The 25,413-nt window shown below is 35.3% G+C and overlaps 1 protein-coding gene across 18 annotated transcripts in view; it reads left to right on the top strand.

Moving 5' to 3' along the window:
* The window catches only part of LOC135220649 (tight junction protein ZO-1-like), a 702,643-nt gene that overhangs the window by 506,988 nt on the left and 170,242 nt on the right, over positions 1–25,413 (top strand). For all 18 annotated transcript variants that reach the window (XR_010315743.1, XM_064257985.1, XM_064257979.1 and 15 more), the window contains one exon: positions 18,009–18,213. Coding sequence is in view for 17 of the 18 variants with exons in the window: in XM_064257985.1 (XP_064114055.1) it covers positions 18,009–18,213 (205 nt within the window). In the remaining variant the exon portion in view is untranslated. The remainder of the gene's footprint in view (positions 1–18,008; positions 18,214–25,413) is intronic.

The raw sequence follows: 25,413 nt of genomic DNA on the forward strand, positions 1-25,413 counted from the left end.
AATATATATGAAATGTGTGTACTGTACATACTCATGTAACACACGATCTTGGGTATCATGCGACCCCAAATTTTCAACCTAAGAAAGTTATTTTATCATGTACTATCTCGTGTATCATGTGAGTTAATTTTTTTAGACCAAATTACAATAGGCTAACCTCTTTTCCTCCATCACTATTTCTTTCCCATCTTTTAGTTAAGAAAGTTAAAAACTAAAAGAGAAAGCTCAAAGTATTGTTAGTAACAGTGTACTTGTGTAAACTTGTACAGCCACAAACAACCAAACAAGATACAGCTGCTTTGTAATGAACAACTGAATCTGATAACAACAGTGGTTTTACATGCATTCCAACCATCGTGCAGTCTTGAAAAATTACCGTAGTTATGTTACAAATGACGTTAAGTAGAATTGGACTGATATATTTTTACGTTACTATAGTAACCATATTTGCTATGGAGAAAAGATCGGCAAGGAAATATTCTGCTTAAATTTAAGTTGTAAATTATAGCTGAAGCTGAGAAAACAAAGTTCGTGCTGATAACAACTAGTTTCATGCAATTGCAACATGGAGGAAACTCCTGTATACTTTGGTATAGTACCATCAAACTCAGCTATAAATTAAATTTAAGAAACATGCTTTTTATCCAAACTATTGGGCATGTAAGAACATATTTTACTGTTTTCACTCCAATAAAAGATAAATAGTACATACAGCTTATATTATGATGAAATCAAATGAAAATAGGGAATGGAATCTGTTGGTTTTTATGCAATAAAAGTCCCCCCAGTGCCATCTAGTAACGATAAGTTTAGTTCACAACAATATATATCGAAGTCATAATTCGACTTAAAAACACTTTAGATAACGTAAAATAACCTTGTCTCATATAAATAGAGTATCTACAGATTCATTTATGTTAACTAGAAGCAAGAAAATCACTCTGATTTGAGTTCAATATGGCAAAATAAACTTATCTCATAATCACCTTCAGCTGATTTCCAAACCAAAACATTGATTGCTATGTTTGTATTTTATAACACTATATTAACCCTTTACTGCCGACTGGACGTATTTTACGTCGACATTTTTTGTCTCTCAGGTGCCGACTGGACGTATTTTATGTCGACATACAAAAGTTTGTTTAAAAATTCGCTGAAAAATACTTTTAGGCCTACCAGCCGAAAACTCTTGTATCACGCGCCTTGGGGGATGCTGGGAGTTCACGGATCAAGGTGTTGTTTTGTTTACAATCGTTACGCAGGCGCACAAGCGCGAATTTCTTTCTTACCACACTAAAAAGTATCTGTGACATATCTCGGAAATTATTTCGTCACTTTGACATAATTTTTGTACCATTTTAAATTAGCCGTTACATAGAGTATTATATATAAAAATGTGCGCATTTTTATGTAGAATACAACAAAAAAATACACATGATTGTAGCTTTTATCAGTTTTGAGATATTTTCATATATAAAAATCCGATGGGTTTTGCCCAAAATTTTCATCCATTTGGTCAGATTTGATCCTACCGTAATCATCGTGGTCTAGAAAAGAGCGCATTGTAGCTTTTATCAGTTTTGAGATATTTTCATATAAATAACGATAAGTGCCAAAATTTCAACCTTTGGTCAACTTTGACTCTACCGAAATGGTCAAAAAACGCAATTGTAAGCTAAAACTCTTATATTTTAGTAATATTCAATCATTTACCTTAATTTTGCAACTAATTGGAAGTCTCTAGCACAATATTTCGATTTATGGTGAATTTATGAAAAAACTTTTTCCTTACGTCCGCGCGGTAACTCTTCCGAAAAAAATCATACATGCGATTGTGGTAATGTTTGCACCATGTTAAATTAGCCGTTACATAAAGTTTTATATATGATAATGTGCGCAATTTCATGCACAATACAACTAAAAACAACCCATGGTTGTAGCTTTTATCAATTTTGAAATAATTTCATATAAAAAGTGATAAGTGACAAATTTTCAACCTTCAGTCAACTTTGACTCTATCGAAATGGTCTAAAAACGCAATTGTAAGCTAAAACGCTTATATTCTAGTAATATTCAAGCATTTACCTTAATTTTGCAACAAATTGGAAGTCTCTAGCACAATATTTCGATTTATGGTGAATTTATGAAAAAAATAACATTTTCTTTATGTCCGCGCGGTAACTCTTCCGAAAAAATCATACGTGCGATTGTGGTAATGTTTGCACCATTTTAAATTAGCCGTTACATGAAGTTTTATATATGAAAATGTGCACAATTTCATGTAGAATACAATAAAAAATAATTGAAGGTTGTAGCTTTTCTCATTTTTGAAATATTTGCATATAAATCACGATAAATAGAAAAAAAACCACGTTCTGTCAACTTTGACTCTACCGAAATGGTCGAAAAACGCAATTGTAAGCTAAAACTCTTACAGACTAGTAATATTCAGTCATTTATCTTCATCTTGAAATAAATTCGAAGTCTCTAGCACAATATTTAGATTTATAGTAAATTAAAAAAAAAAAACTTTCCTTCCCTCCGTGCGCGGATTCTCCGCCACAAATCTCCGAAATGCGTACTTCCCATTCTCGGAATATTTGCTCTGTTTCATATTAGGCATTTCATAGAGTTTTATATATGAATATGTGCGCAATTTTATGTAGAATAAAACAAAAAATATTTTAAGGTTGTAGCTTTTCTTATTTCCAAAATAATTGCATATAAAAAATATATATAAAAAAATTCAACATTCGGTCAACTTTAACTCGTCAGATATGGTCAAAAACTGCGATTGTAAGCTAATACTCTTACAGTATAGTAATATTCAATCATTTGTCTTCATTTTGAAAGAAATTGGAAGTCTCTAGGACAATATTTAGATTTATGGTGAATTTTTGAAAAAAATATTTGTTTACGTCCGCGCGTTACGAATTCATGCATTATTTTGTGATAATTTTTTCTCTATGTTGCTTTTTTTGTTTTACAATGTTTTATATACCAAAATGATCACAATTTAGTGTACATTACAACGGAAAAAAAGTAACTTGTTACCTTTAACCGTTTTGCGCACAGCGCGATTTGAATACAATTATATACTTAATTTCGTTTTTGCGCTATCATATATCGCATTATTTATATATGATAATGATAATTTTTTTCATTTCTGATGGTTGCATACTAAACTTAAGGCAATGATAAAAAAAAGGAGCCAAAAATGAACTCTTAATCTTGAAAACTAAGCGCGCTGTGATTTTTTGAAAAAAATATTTTTTCCGCTTCCGCGTTCACTCTGAAACCCCTCCGGCACACGGGAGACATTTTTTTTTTACCGCTTCGGCGTTTAAGGGTTAATAGAGGCAGTCCCCATTTTTTTGGGGGGGGTTCCATTCTCAGTGGGGTTCTGATAAGCGAAAACCATCATTAACCGAAACTTGAAGATTTATGGTGCGTATGGCACCGATATCCAGTTAATAGGCACCCCTGTTAGGTATATTATGGCCCCATAACCAGAACTCGGCACCTTCTGGCACCACAAATCATTGATTTTAGTCCCATAAAACCAGATTCCCATTAACCGAGTCCGCCAATAACTTGGGACTGCTTGTAGTAGTGATAGGAAAACACATAGTACTGGCAGTCCCTGGTTATCAGCGAACTGGTTTTATGGCGTTCGTCCAGCACCGAAAATGTGCATATTTCCAGTTATTGGCACCAATAATAGAGTTATGGTGTCTATACATATGTTACAGAGGCGCCATTAACTGCATATCAGTGCCAAAATCTGGTTATCATTGCCATAGGTACCATAAATCACTGATTTTCGGTTATCAGCGATATTCACTTATCAGCAAGCCATCAGAATAGAACCCCCTCTGATAACCGGGGACTGCTTGTGCAATATTATTGGAAACAGTACAGTGAAGTAAAGTATAACTTTTTAGATTATGCATGGAAAAGATGCATACTATTCGCTATGTTTGTATTTTATAATATGACAAGGCAGTTCCCGGTTATCAGCGAGTTCTGTTCCGACAGCTTGATGATAAGTGAAAATCGCCGATAACCAAAAATGGTGATTTTAGATGCTTATCAGCTCTGATAACTAGATTCTGGTGCCAATAACCAGTTAATGGCACCTCTGTTTCACATGTATCGGCGCCAGTACTTTATTATTGGCGCTGATAACTGAAAATCTGGAATTTTCAGCTTTAGATAAGCCCCATAAAACAAATTGCTGATAACCAAGGAAGCCAATAACCAGGGACTGTCTGTACTAATGTGTTAATATTACATATGCTAAATTTTATATCTCGTGTGTGATGCATGCCCTTAAAATTAGCTTCAAAATTAATTTTGGTAGGTCTTCAAAAGTTGCATGATACACGAGTATATACATATAGTAATTCATAATCATTAACTCTTTTGCTATACTGTACTAACCTTAATAGGTTTGGTCAGTGGCAGATTCACTGCCCCCATAGACTGTACTGTCGGAACTTGCCTAGCAGTAATTTTTTTATCACTGCGTGTCCTTATATTTCATGCCACATTATTGAATTTAATGTCATCATAATTTATAATGATATGCTGAGGAAATTCCTAAAACTAAATATAAAGTATCAATATTACGAATTTAAGTTATCTGTAATAGAAAATACTTTACCATTTTTTTCTTAATTCACTAAAAATTGCTAAAGAGAGAGATCTCAATTTTTTTTATACAGGACAAAATTAAAATGAATTGCCTTTCTTTTGATGTATAATTTATTATTATTTGTGTTAGGTACAATATGAAACAAATGCAAAATATTTGCATAAGCATAAGTTGTAAGTGGCACCTGTTAGTTACTATTGATAGAAAAATCACAAAAAATTGGTGAATTGAGATATGTAATTTTTCTTTACACACTGAGAAATTACTACCATAATGTTAATAAAAAAGCAAATAAACTCGCATGAGCAGCCTTTTAGAAATTTTACAAGAATGGGTAAATGGAGATATATGATTAGTATGTATGGTGATATATACGTACTGTAATTTATTACTGTATGTGTTAAGTATGACACAGTCCCCAACCCCCAAAATAAAAGTTGTCATAAATCATGCATTTGTGTTGCTGGATTCACGAATTCATAGATTCACAAAATTTTCATTGGAACTAACTAGTATTTTGCATCTGTGATTTTTTCACAGATCTGCATACAGTACATACGTACACATTTTCTCATTTTATTGAATTGTACCTTTGTTATATGTTATCTGTGACATATGAAATTTACCAAGTTTACCTTCTTGACAATGACAAAAAATGTCAGTCATTAAGTTTACAGTCCCATTCATTACTTGGTTTTATCATACTGTGAGTGCAAAAGAAAACAGCAGCTAATGAATTAGTATAGGGGTAACATTAGTATACCGTGCTGTAAATGTGCTAGTGTGGCAAATAGCCATAAGATGTTACTTTATTCTATTTTTACGTTAACCACCCCATTTTATGAGGAGAAGCAATCTTACATATTCCAACCTCTGTTATGATACACTTTTATAATTTTTTAATGAATTTCTTAAAAAACATCATATGACTTGCAAGTACATTCGTTATGCACATCTAAGTTAGGTGGTTGGACACTTATACGCATGGTTAGTGCACGAAACAGTTTAAAATCCATGCTTGGATGGTTGGCAACACTGTGCAGGCAGAAAGAAGTGTTGGTAAATGCAGCCTGAGAGAGGGTTATTGTGGGAAAGTTATTGTGGGGTGGTAGGCCCTGGAATGAGTTTGGAGTTAGGGGATTTGACTTCTTGAGAGCTTTTGCAACTGCTGCTTATGTCGTAAAAGCACTATGTCTTTTAACATTTTCACACATCAACTTGTTTATTGCTTTTATAATAATGTATGATACATTGGGCTTTGGTGGGTGACCATTCATGTTATATGTTAACCTACGTTATTGGCTAAAATGCATATATCATTGCACATTTTTGTTTTGTTTTTGCTTTTGAATGGCTGATAAAAATTTTCTTCTCTAATTAGCAACATTCAAAGCATATCAATGTGCTTGGTAGCAAGGTATGTTTTGCTCCTTTTTCCATTTGCCTATCAGTCCTCTTTCCATGTTCAGAATGGTTTCTGTGTGCTCATGTGTTGTGATGCTGCCCCCTTGACAATGTGGTGCCTGTAGTATTGCAGGTGCTGTTATTGCTGTGTGTAATGCTATGCATGGCCCCATCTCTTCCAAAGAGGGCTGGGAAGGGGCTGACACTTCAGAGATTGTTGGGGGAATCAAAGCCATATGGTTGTCATTCCCTGGTCTACCTTGCATGACATCCGAGCAGCCAAGGACAGGCCAAAGAAATACATGACAGACTCTGAGAAGACGTCTAGGAGTCTTGCTTGCAAGGGGATGTCAAAACCCAGTGATGAGGAAATAGGACAGTTGACCTTGATCTGGTTTCACCAGCAAAGGGTAGTTGGTCAGTGTGTATGTGCTTGGTGCCAAATTGAAGGCTGCTACAATGAAGTTCTCAGGTCAGGATTCAACATGGGCTTTAGCAAGAAGACTCATGGTGAAGCTTGGATGCTTCAAAGGAGGTAGTTGGAAAATATCTGCAGACGTTGATAGACTTAATGAAAAGGAATTCCTTCTTTTACTTCAAATATACAATACAGCTCTGAACAAAACTGGTCAGTAATTCTGTTGCACCTTGCCCCCTAACTTCTTGGTTGACAAGAAGGAAAAGAATTTACCCAGTAGAAAGCTTTTGAAGTAATGCGTGTCTGCCTTTTTTTATGTGTAAGTGCCTATGGTGGGCCTCATTGCAAAGAAGTCATGGTAGGATATGCTAAGCAAGCATGTGCCCTTCATGAGTTGATGGATAACCTCCCAGTGATTTGGTATCATTTGGCAAAGTCTTGCTTCTCCTTCAAAATCGTTTCCAGTTGGATCCATAACTATGTTTGGAAGGAGGTTGTTCATCATCAGACACAGGACTTGAGAATTGCTAGAGAACAGGTGAGGGCTTGAGTTTACATCAACCGTGTACTTGCACATCCTACCACAACCCAGTATGTTGGGGATGACAGCCACAACCCAGTATGTTGGTGATGACAGCCACAACCCAGTATGTTGGTGATGACAGCCACAACCCAGTATGTTGATGATGACTACCACAGCCCAATATGTTGGTGATGAAGCTTATATTAAGGTCTTTTTTTTCATAGTAAATGTAATATGAGGATAATGACAATTTCTGTAAAGAAACTGGTGTAGTAAATTTCAAATAATTGATAATTATACACTTGTCATTTTAAAAGTATTTAGTGTGTAATGTGTCCCTTGTATCAGATTATGTAGTTTTGAAGTAGATTTTGTTATCAGTAAATGTAGTTTGCATGATTCAGGCATGGATGAGCTTTTCTACTTTGATATTTGTTGTACCTTTGTGTTATGTTACCTTTAATTTCAAAATTATCATGATATTCATGTACAGTTGACCCCTGCCTATTTGCAGTTCTGGATTTGCGGACTAACCAATTCCCGAACTTCTGTATGGAACATACATACACATTATTCACAGAAATTTTGCCTATTCGTGGTATTTTTTACTGAGAAATATTCCATAATTACTGTATTTTCATATAATTTTCATGACTAAATTAACTTTTTGTGCTAAAACTATTAAAATACTCCGGTATATGTATTTTTAGGGAGATTTTTGTGTAATTGAACTATGAAAATAGGCAGTTCTAAGGTTTTTTTGAAGGGTTTTAAGTATTTGTAGATTTTAGCTATTTGTGGTATACGTCCCCATGAGTACCAGGGTCAACTGTAATCATTTTGTGTTAGTCCCAAAATACATTTTATCTACAGCTAAGATCCTGTTAAAACACAATAATGTATCATGTTTTACTGAAAGCCTTTCTTCTCAGAAAGGAATTATTATTATTATTATCTGCCCAGATACAGATCCTTTTAGCAGTTTCACAATAAAAGATTATACAATTTGAATATTTTTTTTAGATGTTTATTTTGTAATTCAACAACATAGTGAATATTGAAAGATGTACAGTGTAGTAGATAAACTCCTCTTTTTGTGAGTAGCTGTTTATACAAAATATAAACTATTATTTTTTCTGTAGCCACCAGAACTTTAGCTGTGACCACTTTCTTCCAAATTCTAGAGATTAAGTTGATAGCCGGGTTTCCAAATCAGTGATGCCTATGGCAAGTGTTTTCTCACATATGTTTTTGTGTACACTTAAGGGCATGGTAATTTTCCCTTAACTATTATCATATTTTATTTTGTATATGACTCAATTTTCCAATCTCAAAGTTGATGTAAAGATATCTCCTTGGTCATAAGGCATTCTAAAGGTATCTTTACGGCACAATTTTCAGTTAACAGCGCCGCTAGCGCTGTTGTCTAGCGAGTTCATACATTTGTAGAAATGCCGTTCAGACTGTAAAGGTTATGCAAATTATATTAACAATTTTATGGAGAGTTATTATGTAGGTATTAGAGTAAATTATATGCCTCTGACGCTGTTCTGTGCCGAAAATATCAAGTTACATAAGTGCAAATTTAGCTATGGATGTGTCGATTTATAAATGTTCATGCTTTTGTTTAAAATGTGCATGAAAATGTATTACGTGAAAGGTATTTTTATTTCTGTACAGAAATATGATACAAAGGCAGCTTTTGAAACTTCCCTTCACGTTATCAAATACGATGTTTTTTCATGTTCTTTCTTGTGAGCCGCCTCCTGCCGCTCTTCCGAAAATATCGATTTAAAAAAAGTGCAAATTGGTGATCGATGTTTCAATTTTATAAATGTTTATGCTTTTATGTTTTAAAATGTGTATGAAAATGTATTACGAATAGGGTATTTTTATTTCTGTGCAGAAATATGATAAAAAGGGAGCTTTTGAAACTGCCCTTCAAGTTATCGACTGCGACGATGTTTTTTCAAGTTCGTTCTTGTATGCCGCCATCTGCTGCTCTTCCGAAAATATAGAGTTAAAAAGAGTGCAAATTTAGCGATCAATGTGTCGATTTTTTAAATGTTTATGCTTTTATGTTTAAAATGTGTATGAAAATATATTACGTAAAGGTATTTTCATTTTTGTACAGAAATAAGATACAAATTAAGGCAGCCTTTGTAACTACGCTCTACGTTGTCAGGGGATGTTTTTTCATGTTTCGTTCTTGTCTGCCAGTTCCGAAAAATGCATTGTGTTATTTTATTAATTATGCATCTTTTCCATAAATCCTTTAAAAAGTTATACATTATTTCACTGTATCCAAGAATATTGTATGCATTCTCATATTATCCCTCTTACGCCGAAGCCCTAAAAATCAAAACCTCTCCTGTATGCCGGCACCGGTTTGGAGTGAGCGCAGAAGCGGAAAAAATAATTTTTTCAAAAAATCACAGCGCGCTTAGTTTTGAAGATTAAAGAGTTCATTTTTGGCTCATTTTTTTTTCATTGCCTGTAGTTTAGTATGCAATCATCAGAAATGAAAAATAATATCATTATCATATGTAAATAATGCGATATATGGTAGCGAAAAAAAAAATTCATAGATAATTGTATTCAAATCACGCTGTGCAAAAAACGGTCAAAGCTAACGAGTAAATTTTTTTTCGTTGTATTGTACACTAAATTGCAATCCTTTTGATATATAATACATAGTAAAACAATAAAAGCAACACCGGAAAAATATTATCACAAAATGATGTACGAATTCGTAACGCGCGGACGTAAATTATGTTATTTTCAAAAATTCACCGTAATTCTAAATATTGTTCTAGAGACTTCCAATTTGTTTCAAAATTAAGACAAATGATTGAATATTACGATACTGTAAGAGTTTTAGATTAGAATTGCAGATTTCGACCATTTCGGACGAGTTAAATTTGACCGAATGTCGAAATTTTTATATATATATTTTTTTATATGCACATATTTTGGAGATGGAAAAAGCTACAACCTTCAATTATTTTTTATTGTATTTTTCATGAATTTGCGCATATTTTGATATATGAAACTCTATAAAAAGGCTAATATGAAAAGGAGCAAATATTAGGATAATGCGATGTACGTATTTCGGAGACTAGCGGCCGCGAATCTGCGCGCGGAGTGAAGATAAATATATTTTTCAAAAATTCACCATAAATCACAATATTGTTCTAGAGACTTCAAATTTGTTTCAAAATGAAGAAAAATGACGGAATATTACTAGGCCGTAAGAGTTTTAGCTTACAATTGCGTTTTTCAACTATTTCGGTAGAGTCAAATTTGACGGAACGTGGTTTTTTTCTATTTATCGTGATTTATATGCAAATATTTCGAAAAAAGAGAAAAGCTACAACCTTCAATCATGTTTAGTTGTATTCTAAATGAAATTGCGCACATTTTCATATATAAAACTTTATGTAACAGCTAATTTTAAATGGTGCAAACATTTCGACAATCGCACAAAAAAATTCTGATTTTTTCGGAAGAGTTACCGCGTGAACGTAAGGAAAATGTTTTTTTTTTTTTTTTTTTTTCATAAATTCACCATAAATCGAAATATTGTGCTAGAGACTTCCAAGTCGTTGCAAAATGAAGGTAAATGATTGAATATTACTAGAATATAAGAGTTTTAGCTTACAATTGCGTTTTTCGACCATTTCGGTAGAGTCAAAGTTGACCGAAAGTTGAAATTTTTGCACTTAACGTTATTTATATGAAAATATTTCGAAACTGATAAAAGCTACAACCATGGATTGTTTTTTGTTGTATTGTGCATGAAATTGCGCACATTTCCATATATAAAACTTCATGTAACAGCAAATTTAAAAGGGTGCAAACATTAGGACAATCGTACGAAAAAATTTATCGGAAGAGTTATCGCACGAACGTGAAGAAAAAGTTTTTTCATAAATTCACCATAAATTGAAATATTGTGCTAGAGACGTCCAATTTGTTGCAAAATGAAGGCAAATGATTGAATATTACTATAATATAAGAATTTTAGCTTACAATTGCGTTTCTCGACCATTTCTGTAGAGTCAAATTTGACCGAAGGTTGAAATTTTTGCACTTATCGTTATTTATATGAAAATATTTCATAACTGATAAAAGCTACAATCATGAGTATTTTTTTGTTGTATTTTACATGAAATTGCGCACATTTTCATATATAATACTTCACGTAAAGGATAATTTAAAATGGTGCAAAAATTATGTCAAAGTGACGAAATAATTTCCGAGATGTGTCACTGATACTTTTTAGTGCGATAAGAAAGAAATTCGCGCTTGCGCGCCTGCGTAGCGATTGTAAACAAAACAACGCCTTGATCCGTGAACTCCCAGCATCCCCCAAGGCGCGTGATACAAAAGTTTTCGGCTGGTAGGCCTATAAGTATTTTTCCGTGAATTTTTAAAAACACTTTTTTGAGCCGACGTATGATACGTCCAATCGGCATACGGGAGACATTTTGACTCGACGTCGGCGTAAGAGGGTTATTGTATTTTAAAATACTACGGCAAATTTAAGCCAGTATTCCGCGGAGCGGCCAATGTTGTGGTGTGAAATCAGCTGATGAATATGAGTTTGTTTCACCATAACGCAATTCTGAGCGAATGCTCTTGCTTCTAGTTAGCATAAACAAATATCTAGATACTTGACTTATATGAGACAACATTATTTTTCCTTATACAGCGTGTTTTTAGGTGGAAATATTTATTGAATATGTCTCGTTGTGAATGTGAACTACTTTTTTTTTTCGTTAACATTACGTTTGCGGCATGTTTGTTGTGTAAAAAATTACGTGATTCCGTTCACAATAATCCTTTATATCATCGTAATACGAACTTTACGTTATTAATCTTATATCGGCGTGAAACCATCAGTAAAATGTGTTCTTTCAAGCACAGTAGTTTTGATTAAAATTATTTTATCCCAATTTTATCTACGGTTGTGTTTGATGGCATACGTTGACTGCAGTTTTATCCTTGTTGCCGATGTACGATAATAGTTATTAGCAGCTTGAACAGTTTTCTCAGCTTCAGTTATAAGTAGGTTTAAATTTAACAGTATATTTCCCGATTGATCTTTAATCTATATTGATCTCTGATCTATAGCGAATAAAGTTATTACATTAAGATATCTCAGTTCTATTCTATACATAACGCCATTTATAACAACTACGATAATGTTGTACTGTAGTACGATGATTGAAATACAAGCCAAACGGATGTTATCCCGGTTGTACTTAGAAAAGAAAAGTCGTTTCTCGTTCGGTTGTTCATGGCTGTACACGTTCACGCAACGAGTATAATGTTAAAACCATACTTTCATCATTCTCTTTTGCTGTGATTGAACTTATGTAACTAGAAGATGGATAAAGTTAGGCCATTGTAATTTGATCTCTCATAAAATCGGACTATCGTAAGACTAATGATTGTAACCTGAATAATACAGCTACCTGTACACTGTATAAACTTTATTATATCTTTACATACTTTAGACACCCAAATGTACTGTACAGTAAATTCTATAGTACTATACTGCATAAATATAATTTTACTTATTGTGCCGTTGTGGGATTACGGCGCCTTTGACTGGTCTAGAGTTTCGAAAGAAGGTGTGCGTTGGCCGTAGGCTTTAAAATCGCTCAGCATTGAAAATCGCTTGGCGTCGGCGGCCAGGAATGGAACCCCTGCCGCTAACCAAGGGCCGCCTACTGCCATAACTTAGTGGCTCTTTATCATTTTAATAGGTTATGTTGCTCAAGGTAAAACAATGACCACATGCATTAAAGCTAAATGGCTCAAACAAAATATCTACATTCAGCACCCAACTGTTAAACAATAAATATTTCTAATCATAATTGTTACAGTCAATGTTATATCTACTGTAAATATAATTACTACTCCTTTTTTATGAAAAAATCATATAGCTATGCAAGAAGGTTTAAATTTTTAACAACAGTAGTGAATATTTCACATTCAGATTGTGAAGCATAAACTTAAAATAGAAAAATAAAAACTTATTAAAAAAATTTCTTGATCCAATAATCTCTCGAAATCCAGATTTTCCTTATCTGACACTTTACATTATCTGACTAATGATTAATTTGAAAAAACTGCATTCTGGTGGTCGACAATGTTGTATGCTTAAGGAAAATGTTTGTAACACTGATTACACACATGAAGAGAAGGGGTTTTGAGGGATGGAGGCCTGGAGAAGTTTTAAAGGAGGGATGGGGTTGGATGGCTTGGTGCCATGGGAGAGGAAAGGCTCTAAAACTGTGTAGAGGAACCCACTCAGAGAAAGGGTTGTTTTGGAAGGTGGGCGGAGATGGGAGGCAGTTTCTTTGTCTGGGAGTGAGTGAGTGGGAATGCAGTATGGTATGGATTGAATGCAGTAGGAAGGCGACTGACTTCACTAGAGCTTGTTTTGTTTTATGTTTTTACATTTATACTTTTTCCCACATGTGTTTAAATTATATTGACAGAAGTGTACTGTAACTTATAATGAAATGCATCAACCACAAAATAAAAGCATAAGAGAGAGAGAGAGAGAGAGAGAGAGAGAGAGAGAGAGAGAGAGAGAGAGAGAGAGAGAGAGAGAGAGAGAGAGAGAGAGAGAGATAGGTATCTCTTCTGTTGAAGCCTATGACACACACTCCTTCCTTCATTTTTATTATTATTGTATGCTATTCTCACAAACACACACACACACACACACACACACACAAAGTGAAAGAGTTAATTAGATACAGTGACATCAACATTGATTGGTGAAATGCCACATGTAGATGTAAGCACACACACACACACACACACACGTAAAGCTTCTGTGATATGAGGTGAGGTGAAAAATCATTTTAATTCCAATGAAGCAGAAAATGGTCAACTGCTTTTTAAGAGTGTTCTTAAAAAGTATAAGCTGTGGACAGTCTGACCACTGAGAAATGCCATATTTACTGAAAATGTAAACACAGTGTGTTTTACGCAAACACCGATTCCATGATAGGGTAAAATGAGTAAAACAAGTGAAATATGCTATACGCTTATGTTCATGTATCATCTGATCTCTCTTATCATATGACTTAAATTTTGTCCTTTAAACATTTCATCGTATATCTTCTGTATCATGTGAGTTGCATTTTCAACAGCCCTAATAACATTAGGCTAACTTCTTTTTCTCAGTAATCCTATCTTCTTCTAAAATGAATGAAAGTAAAAAATAAAAACAGTCTTTACTTATTGAAAAAATTTAATTTTTTGCAGGTCACATTGCACTAAGCTAATGTTTACTTATTGAACAAATTTAATTTTCGGCAGGTCACATTGCACTAAGCTAATGCTTGTAGTAGAGTGAATTTCATTTTATTTAGATCATGTTGTACATATTAGGCTAGGGTTGTAGAGCAAATTTCATTTTTGGTTGATTGTACTAGGCTAGGGTTTCAAACAAGATTACCAAACTTATGGGTTATATAATAATTCATAACCATCTCTATAATTAACAACCACTTATTATATTGTATGATCACCACTTACCAAAGCACTGACATAACGCTGAGTACAACATAGCAAAATGAATCAGGAAATGGCTAGTTTGCAATTTTGATGGATTTTATTTCAATTTGAAGTGTACAAGTTTACCTTAACAAATTAAGTATTGGTTGTAGGTCTCAAGAAGCTGTGGATGCTGAGAACATAAAAGTTAGCTATCCTACTTAGATGAATATGACGGATGTTCAGTATGTTTTATATTATGGTGATGACAGTGGCGTACCTTGGGGACTAGGTGGCTGCCAATCCCCCGCTTGACATTAGTAGTTTTATTAATAACAATAGAATTATGTTGATATTTTTGTGGGAAAAAAGGGCCAAATTTGTATTTTGCATTTGCATATATCCATTCAACTCTTCTCATATACGTGTATATATATATATATATATATATATATATATATATATATATATATATATATATATATATATGTATATATATATATATATATATATATATATATATATATATATATATATATATATATATATATATATATATATATATATATATATATATATATACCCACACACACACACACACACACACACACAGTGGACCCCCCGTATTCGCGTTCTCTGGATTCGCGAACTCACACATTCGCGAATTTCTCTCGGGAACGTTTCCCCGCATTATTCGCGGAAAATTTGCACATTTGGGGTATTTTTCTATGAGAAATGTCCACAAATTCCTGTTTTTTTTTTTTTTTTTTTTATTAATTTTGTCATAAAATGCACATTTTGTGATAAAACTACTAAAAAAACCAAGTATAAAAATTTTTTGTGGTTTTTCTTGAGTTTTAACTAACAAAAAAGGCTGTTTTTAGCATTTTTATAGGGGTTCCAAACATTCGCGGATTCCAACTATTCACGGGGGGGTCTGGTACGCATCCCTTGCGAATACGGGGGACCACTGTATATATACATACATAATATACATACACACACACATATATAAATAAAGGTTTTTTGCCACGAAGGAAAAAATGAAAAAGCGAGATAGCCAAGTACTTTCGGTCCTGTTCGGACCCTTTACTGAGGCAAACTGATTTTACAGAGAACAACATAGTCAAAAGAAAGCTTAATATACAAACTGACACTACAAGATTAGCAAGCAATAAGGGCGATTTTCACTCTACAGAAAGGAGGAGCCGCCTGAGGGTAGCCCCACCTTGAAGGATACACGCAGTAAACAAGTGATTCTCCCAGAAAACAGTACATTTTGAAAAAACACGGGAGCATATACAATTTAATAACATGAATTTTAACAAAAAAATTTTCCCCAAAAAATTATTATTAATGGAAAGACGAAAGAAAATATAAAAGGGATTTTGACGTAGGAAAAACCTATTTCTGGGTTCAGCCGTGATCGAGCCAGAGTAAGAGGGAAAGAAAATATCGAACCAGAGAGAGAGAGAGAGAGAGAGAGAGAAGAGAGAGAGAGAGAGAGAGAGAGAGAGAGAAGAGAGAGAGGGCAATCAAATCACTGAAAATAGCGCTGGCCTTGTGGGAGATTGCCGTTTCGGTTGTCGTATCGCTAGCGATTTCTTTGTCTTTTATCCAGACAAGAAGCAGCCTTTCCATCTCGTCATGCATGTGGCTCCTCTTGCTAGACAAAATAGTTATGCCCTTGGAAGGTGTAGCTGCTTTGATGGCATCCTTCTGCTTAAGGATGGTGCCTATTGTCAACGGATTTTGGCCATATTCCTTGGCAATCACACTCGATCACATGCCAGCTTCATACTTTTTAATTATCTCCATCTTTGTCTCCAAACAAAGCATCCTCTTCTTTCTGTGAACTTCAACTTTCTTGGGACCCATGACTATGTATATACTGTACGTAATTAAGTTATGCAGTATACGTATGTACGTACTAAATTTCTCACACAACACGATAATGTAGTACTACAACAAAATCACTAATGAATTTACGTTAATAAACGAAATCGTACAGAACAAACGAATTTGGCGGGCATATAGAAACGATGCTGCTACCGAGTGGCTGAAAAAGCACGCTGCTACGTAGATGCATGATGGGAGAGATGCTGACCAATAGGAGAGCAGGATCTTATGGCGGTGACTAGCATCAGGAACCAATGGGAGAGCGGGAGGATGGTGGTGAGTCTACTCAGTTGGCGGCACGTGCGTTTTAAAATTGTTATCGGTGGTACGGGCGAATCTCGGGACTTTACAGCAATAACCTTTCGTATCTTGAACTCTTTTCATATTTAGAGCCAAAAAAATCTTCGTATTTGCTTTTGTAACTCGAAATTTTCGGAAGTTGAGCCTTTTGTATGTTGAGGTACCACTGTATTTATGAGCAAATTTACAAAAAGACTTCGTGAGACTGAGGCGCAGTACATTCTCCCTCAAAGTCAGAAGCAGAACTGAAGTCCTGAGACGCCAGTTTTGTGATTTTAGCCAGTGTAAAAGTTGCCATTAGTGAATTTATGGGCTATAGAAGTATAGGCAACTCTCTCCCACCCAATTCTTCCCAAATTGATGGCGCTTGATATTGCTTCTCTACAGGATAAATCTGTCCACTACCCCAAACCTGTTACTACTACTCCTGAGAAGTTGTCCATCAATAAAGGGTTAATGAATAAAAAGCATGAATTCAGTATCGTTCTTTTGCTCACTGGAGTGTTAATAACTGACAGTGAATATTAACTAAGCAGGCATTTGTTCTTATATAGTTTTGTATAATGAATATTGATTTTTTCTTTCCATATCTCTATCTTTGGAGTTTCAGTTGGTAACAGAGAAACTAAAGTAAGCCTGGTGGTCACCCCTATAAGTAGTGATTAATATAAATTCTCTCTCTCTCTCTCTCTCTCTCTCTCTCTCTCTCTCTCTCTCTCTCTCTCTCTCTCTCTCTCTCTCTCTCTCTCTCTCATCAATTGATAATAATAAATTTAAGTATGCTTCACATTCACTCTTATGTATATAGTATAGTGATTTCAGCTACAATACTCTCAATTCGTGGTGATATAACAGGGTGTTAAAAGTGATGTGGTGAATATTATGTGTCAAGAGTTTTGGTTGTAATTATGTCTGTACAACTTGGTGTCTTTGACCTAGATGTTGTGGCACCAGTTTTAGTTGCCATAATCAATTAATGGCTATACAACATCATATATTTAGTAGTGTTAATAGTAGTGACATGTACTCCTACTACTGTTATGTGTTACAGCGACATTTTTTTATATTTGGTGTGTTCAGTGCATGATATAAATTCAGACATGGTATTTTGGAATGTCATTGAAATTTTAACAAGTACTGTGTTTATCACGGTAATTTTCAAATCTGTGTGAGTTAGTCATCCTTAAGTTCAGAGATGAAATACTATTTCTTTTCAAGCATTATTCACAGTTAAATTTCAGCTGCAATCACTATTTTGAGATGCTGAAGTATTTTTGTTTTGGCAGAATTGGACAGCAGTGGAGAGAAACCCTCAGGTATCATTCGTTTGAGTGCTATAAGAGAGATTATGGATCGTGGTAAACATGCAGTGTTAGATATTACTCCAAATGCTGTTGATCGACTGAATTATGCCCAATTCTATCCAATTGTCATTTTCCTAAGAGCAGAATCAAAGCAGAATGTTAAGGAACTTCGCAGTGGTTTTCCTAAGTAAGTAAATCTTTCAATTGTTCTTGATATATAGTGTTTTGCATGTCACTGTAATTTACACCTTAAACTGGACTTAAGGTGTTTTATATCTTAGTTCCTACAAAGTATATATAGTACCAACCTTCATCTCATATAAGAGTAACTTTGAAGTGGAAGTTAGTCTAGTTATTGAGACTGTTAATAGGGTATAGCATGATATTTATGGAGGGATGTTGTTCACCACTCATATGACTGACCCCCTCACATTTTCTTCAGCCACTATGAAGTTAACAGATTGCTCCTCTGCAGTAGTAATTTTGGGTTGATGAGGCTGGCTTTCACCATGGGTGATATTCTTTTGGGTTGTGTGTTATTGAAATTTTCTTTAATATGATGAAATGTGCCCCTGACTTGAAATTCAGGCTTCTAAAGAATATGGTGTTCATATGAAAGTAGTAACTGAAGGTATTAGGAAATTAGAAAGAAAAGATAAATCTTGAGAAAAGAAAAAATAAATTTAACAAATTAGTAAGTAGATAAGAATGTAAGTAAATTAGTAAATAGATAAAAATGTAAGTAAATTATTAATATACAAGGAGAATTGTTTTGTGGTAATAATGCATTATATCTTCATTTGAACTTTTGAAGTTCCAATTGCACAACATCCTCATAGAGACGGCTCCACAGTGGTGTGAGGAGTAAAGGACCTGTGGAGCTAAGGAAGTTAACAGCAAGGTATATTTACTGCATATTGTGGCTGCTGTTCAGCAAATCTGGTTGCTGTCAACAGGAAAAGAGGATCAAGGATCAGTTGTGAATGTGAAAGATCTCTATTAGAATACAGCTTATAAAAAAATGACAAACAAGAAACCACCCATCAAAGGTCCTAGTCATTACTGCTAATGTTAGGAAACAGAAACCCACCACTATGAACCACTCTCTTTAAGGGGGCCGGCCGGCTAATGCCATTCTTTTAAGGACAGGACTTTGATATTCATACCACTTAATGAGGTGACTTGGGACATCTCCAAACCGCATATGATTTTCGCCTCTGACCTTCGGTTTTGTGACGCCAGGGCGATTTATCCCGAAAATAACCATTTTTCAAATTCTGTCTCCTCCCTTGATATTTAATATAAAGACCTTGGATTACTACCATATATAGACCTGATGTAGACTTCCAATCGAATGAGGAGTTTTTTTTCTAAAAGTAATTTTTTTGCTAGATATGAATTTTTCATTATGGTAAAAAAATAAACCATATAAATTAGGAAAACAAAATTTATAAAAAAAGACGGAAAAAAAAATTGGGAAAAAGGGCTTCATTTGGTTGTTCTATAATGTCTTTCTGAGTTATATACCAAATTCCAATGTTATAGCTTTAAAACTAAGTGAGAAGATAGATTTTGAAGGTCAATAACTATAGTTTTGAGATACGGGCGTTCAAAGTTCTTCTTCGTATTTTTATAACGACAATGTTAACCCTTAAACGCCGACTGGACGTATTTTACGTCAACATTTTTTGTCTCTCGGGTGCCGACTGGACGTATTTTACGTCGACATACAAAAGTTTTTTTAAAAATTCGCGGAAAAATACTTTTAGGCCTACCAGCCAAAAACTCTTGAATCACGCGCCTTGGGGGATGCTGGGAGTTCACGGATCAAGTTGTTGTTTTGTTTACAATCGATACGCAGGCGCGCAAGCGCGAATTTCTTTCTTGCCACACTAAAAAGTATCTGTGACACATCTCTGAAATTATTTCGTCACTTTGACATAATTTTTGTACCTTGTAAATTAGCCGTTACATGAAGTATTATATATGAAAATTTGCGCATTTTTATGTAGAATACAACAATAAAATACTCATGATTGTAGCTTTTATCAGTTTTGAGATATTTTCATGTAAATAACGATAATTGCCAAAATTTCAAACTTCGGTCAACTTTGACTCTACCGAAATGGTAGAAAAACGCAATTGTAAGCTAAAACGCTTATATTCTAGTAATATTCAATCATTTACCTTAATTTTAATTTTGCAACTAATTGGAAGTCTCTAGCACAATATTTCGATTTATGGTGAATTTTTGAAAAAACTTTTTCCTTACGTCCGCGCGGTTATTCTTCCGAAAAAAATCATACATGCGATTGTGGTAATTTTGCATCATTTTAAAATTAGCCGTTATATAAAGTTTTATATATGGAAATGTGTGCAATTTCATGTACAATACAACTAAAAACAACCCATGGTTGTAGCTTTTATCAGTTTTGAGATATTTTCATATAAATAACGATAATTGCCAAAATTTCAACCTTCGGTCAACTTTGACTCTACCGAAATGGTCGAAAAACGCAATTGTAAGCTAAAATGCTTATATTCTAGTAATATTCAAGCATTTACCTTAATTTTGCAACAAATTGGAAGTCTCTAGCACAATATTTCGATTTATGGTGAATTTATGAAAAAAATAACATTTTCTTTACGTCCGCGCGGTAACTCTTCCGAAAAAATCATACGTGCGATTGTGGTAATGTTTGCACCATTTTAAATTAGCCGTTACATAAAGTTTTATATATGAAAATGTGCGCAATTCCATGTAGAATACAACAAAAAATAATTGAAGGTTGTAGCTTTTCTCATTTTTGAAATATTTGCATATAAATCACGATAAATAGAAAAAAAACCACTTTCGGTTAACTTTGACTCTACCGAAATGGTCGAAAAACGCAATTGTAAGCTAAAACTCTTACAGTCTAGTAATATTCAGTCATTTATCTTCATCTTGAAACAAATTCGAAGTCTCTAGCAAAATATTTAGATTTCTGGTGAATTTAAAAAAAATCTTTCCTTCCCTCTGCACGTGGATTCTCCGCCACAAATCTCCGAAATACGTACGTCCCATTCTCGGAATATTTGCTCCGTTTCATATTAGGCATTTCATAGAGTTTTATACATGAAAATGTGTGCAATTTCATGTAGAATAAAACGAAAAATATTTGAAGGTTGTAGCTTTTCTTATTTCTGAAATAATTGCATATAAAAAATATATATATAAAAAATTTGACATTCGGTCAACTTTAACTCGTCAGATATGGTCGAAAACTGCAGTTGTAAGCTAATACTCTTACAGTATAGTAATATTCAATCATTCGTCTTCATTTTGAAAGCAATTGGAAGTCTCTAGGACAATATTTAGAATTATGGTGAATTTTTGAAAAAAATATTTGTTTATGTCCGCGTGTTATGAATTCATGCATTATTTTGTGATAATATTTTCTCTGTGTTGCTTTGATCGTTTTACAATGTGTTATATACCAAAATGATTGCAATTTAGTGTACATTACAACGAAAAAAAAGTAACTTGTTACCTTTAACCGTTTTGCGCACAGCGCGATTTGGATACAATTATATACTTAATTTCGTTTTGGGCTATCATGTATCGCATTATTTATATATGATAATGATAATTTTTTTCATTTCTGATGGTTGCATACTAAAATTCAGTCAATGACAAAAAAGGAGCCAAAAATGAACTCTTAATCTTGAAAACTAAGCGCGCTGTGATTTTTTGAAAAAAGGGATTTTGACGAAGGAAAAATCTATTTCTGGGTGATTGGCTCGTGTCGCCCTATGAAAGGATCCTTAATATCATTCTTTCTAGGTAAAATTAATCTAAAATTACCAGAGAAAAACAAAATTAAGAAAATGTCAGTAAAACTGACTCGCTCACTCTTAAAAAGAAGTGTCGGTATGATAATAGGGGCGAGTGTGGAACACTACCACGAGACAATCACCAATTAGAACTTCCAATCAGAATCCCCCCAAGAGAGAGCTGATACCAACGGGCGATGCAGCCGCTACTACTACTACTAGAGGACGCCACGGACAGCAGCGCCCCTAGCGGACATCCTTAATCTAAAAACATCTTGTCCTGCAAGGGGGGGAACAAACCATAAAGGGGGGGTTTCATAGGGCGACACGAGCCAATCACCCAGAAATAGATTTTTCCTTCGTCAAAATCCCTTTTCTGGGCTCAGCTCGTGTCGGCCTATGAAAGAGTACCAGAGAAACAGACAAGATGGGAAAAAAGGAACAATGAAAAGCAGTGTAAAATGATGGATATAATATAAGTAAATCAATTACAGCATACAAACTAAGCACTTAAACTAACTTATACTAAACAGTAAAACAATAGAACGTTAGTAATCTTAAAGTACTTAAATGGTAATTAAAGTAAATTACAGTGATGCATGTAATATAAACAAAAGGGGATTTACTTAACATATTTACAAAATATACAAACTCATTGTGTCCTACCCTAGCATAAAAATAAGGGTAGGTACACTGAAGTCCATCATTAATACAAGTATGGCAAAATATATACAAACACATTGTGTCCTACCCTAGCATAAAAATAAGGGTAGGTACACTGAAGTACATTATCAGTACAAGTGTGGATGTCCCTAGCAAAAAAAATAAGGGACAATCCACTATATGATTCAGCGGCTAAGGCTATGATATTCGAGTAGCCTGGCGATAGGGTGAGGCATGTTGGATGATGTAGGTAGAAAGGAGACCTGGATCTATACTACAACTACTATACAGTATCAGGGGAAACAATGTTTCCCGCTGCTACTGCTGAAAACTTTAAAGATTCCAAGGACTTTAGATAATGTCGTTTAAAGACTGTCGGGGATTTCCATCCAGTATCCTTCCTAAGATCCTCAAAGTTCATATGTTGAAAATAATTAATTGAGGTGGCTACTCCCCTGATATCATGTGCTTTTGGGAATGACTCAGGGTTGGCTTGTTTAATGAAGTAAAGGATTTGTTGTCTAATACCTTTTACTGACAAAGTACCACCTTTTTCTCTCATGAAGAGAGCACCTGAGGATCTTGAAGAAGTACGAGATAGAAAGGCTCTAAGAGTTGATACTGGGCAGAGAGAAGGATCCTGTGGAAGTGGGATAACCTTCCAAGGAGCCCACCTTGCAAGAGGATCCTCATTTTTGGCTAAAAAGCTACGATCCGGAGAAAGTAGAACTTCTCCTGATGGGAGGAATTCCACATGACCCGCATCCCTGGATAGAGCCGACAGTTCTGAGATTCTAGCTCCTGAGGCTAGGCTTAATAAGAATAATGTCTTCCTCAGGAGCATTATGAATGTACAAGATGAGTTGTCAGTATCTGAAGCTAGTTTGAGGACATCATTTAAAGAACCATGAAACTGAAAAAAATGTAGGCCTCTGAGAAGGGTCTAAGTCTAGCACAGGCTTTGGGGATAGATGTGAAATAAGATTCAGTCAGATCTATCTGAAAACCTACTTGAAAGATTTTCTTCAAAGCCGATTTATGAGTGGTAATAGTGCTAGCTGCTAAACCTTTTTCAAACAAGGATCTGAAAAAGGATATAGCCAGATTAACTGTCATGGTTGTAGTGTTCGATTCTCTCAAGAAAGATGCTAATTTTTAACAGCTGAGTCATATTGTCTAATGGTTGACTCTCTCTTATCTGATTCTAGGAAGAGAATATTCTGTGGATCAATGTCAGCATCTTTATTAGCCGCAAACTTCATGAAGTCCATAAAGTTAGGGTCTGGAGAATTCCTGAGGAAGCGAACACAGTCCTCATTTGTACTGATTGTGATAGCTTGGGATTGGGGATCCGTTGAGGTCGGAGACCCAATTCCAGAAGAAGAGGATACCAGTTGCTCTTGGGCCAGTCCGGTGCAATCAGAGCTACTATCCCTTTGACTTTGAAAGACCTTAGTTTGCTTTAGGACTTTCAAGAGAAGATTCACTGGAGGAAAAACATAAATTCTCCTCCACTGATTCCAATCCAACGACAGGGCGTCCGTGGCATAAAGCCAGAGGGTGCAGGTTGGGGGCCACATAGCAAGGGAGCTTGTGGTTCGCTTGTGAGGCGAAGAGATCCACTTGGAGACCTGGGACTCTCAGGCTTACCCACTGGAATGACCCGTCGTCTAGAGACCACTCTGATTCCAGAGGAACTGACCGGGACAGGGCGTCTGCTATCACATTCCTTACTCCTGCCAGGTGAGTGGCAGACAGATGCCATTTGTGTTTGTTTGCTAATGCAAAGATGGCTATCATGACATGATTCACATGCTTGGATTTGGACCCTCCTCTGTTGATGCAATGAACTACCACTGCACTGTCCAAAACTAGCCTTAGATGAGACTTCTTCGGGGAAGCAGTCTCTTCAGAGTAAGAAATACTGCCATTGCTTCCAACACGTTTATGTGGAGCTGGCGAAATTGAACTGACCAAGTCCCCTGAACCTGTTTGAACTGAGAGTATCCCCCCCACCCGGACAGGGATGCATCCGTGTGAATGGTTAACACTGGAAGGGGATATTGAAGGGGTACCATTTCTTGGGCCCTAAGTTCGTTTACTTTGACCAAGGCCGTAGTTGATTGCGGAGGATCTGTGGGATTACTGACAACTTGTCTCGATATTTGGAGTTTGCTCTTGACCGCCAAATTCGATTATATCTTTCAGCCTTGCCTTCAGAAGGATATCTGTTACCGAAGCAAACTGAAGGGATCCTAGGATTCTCTCCTGGTTCTCCTTGACGTTTGTTTGCATTTGAGAAATTGCCTGACAGATTTTGCTATTTCCTTCCGTTTGGCCACTGGAATTGACAGATTGTGGGAAGACAAATCCCATTGGATTCCTAGCCACTGAAAACAAGATTCCGGAGTAAGTCTGGATTTCGTTTTGTTTATCTGGAACCCCAGATGTTCCAGAAAGTGAACTACCTTTTTGGTGGCTTTGAGACAATCCTCGACTGTTGGTGCCCAGATCAACCAATCGTCGAGGTATGCTGCTACCATGATTCCCTGAGCTCTCAATTGTTGTACAACCACTTCTGCTATTTTTGTGAATACCCTGGGGGCTACGTTCAGACCGAAGGGCATCACTTTGAATGAGAATGTTTGATTTCCTAGCCTGAATCCTAGGAATGGGCGGAAGTGCCTGGCTATAGGGATATGATAGTATGCGTCTGTAAGATCGATGGAGGCATGTGACGGCTCCACGCGGAAGTAAGGTCCTTACTTGCGAGAGGGTAAGCATCTTGAACTTGTCGCAACGAATGAAAGAGTTTAGCTTTGACAAGTCTAAGATTACCCTTCTTTTTGTTGAGCCTTTCTTTGGCATGCTGAATAAGCGACCTTGAAATTTTAGATGCTTGACTCTC

This window comes from Macrobrachium nipponense, chromosome 2 (assembly GCF_015104395.2).
Source record: "Macrobrachium nipponense isolate FS-2020 chromosome 2, ASM1510439v2, whole genome shotgun sequence".
Taxonomy (NCBI): Eukaryota; Metazoa; Arthropoda; class Malacostraca; order Decapoda; family Palaemonidae; genus Macrobrachium; species Macrobrachium nipponense.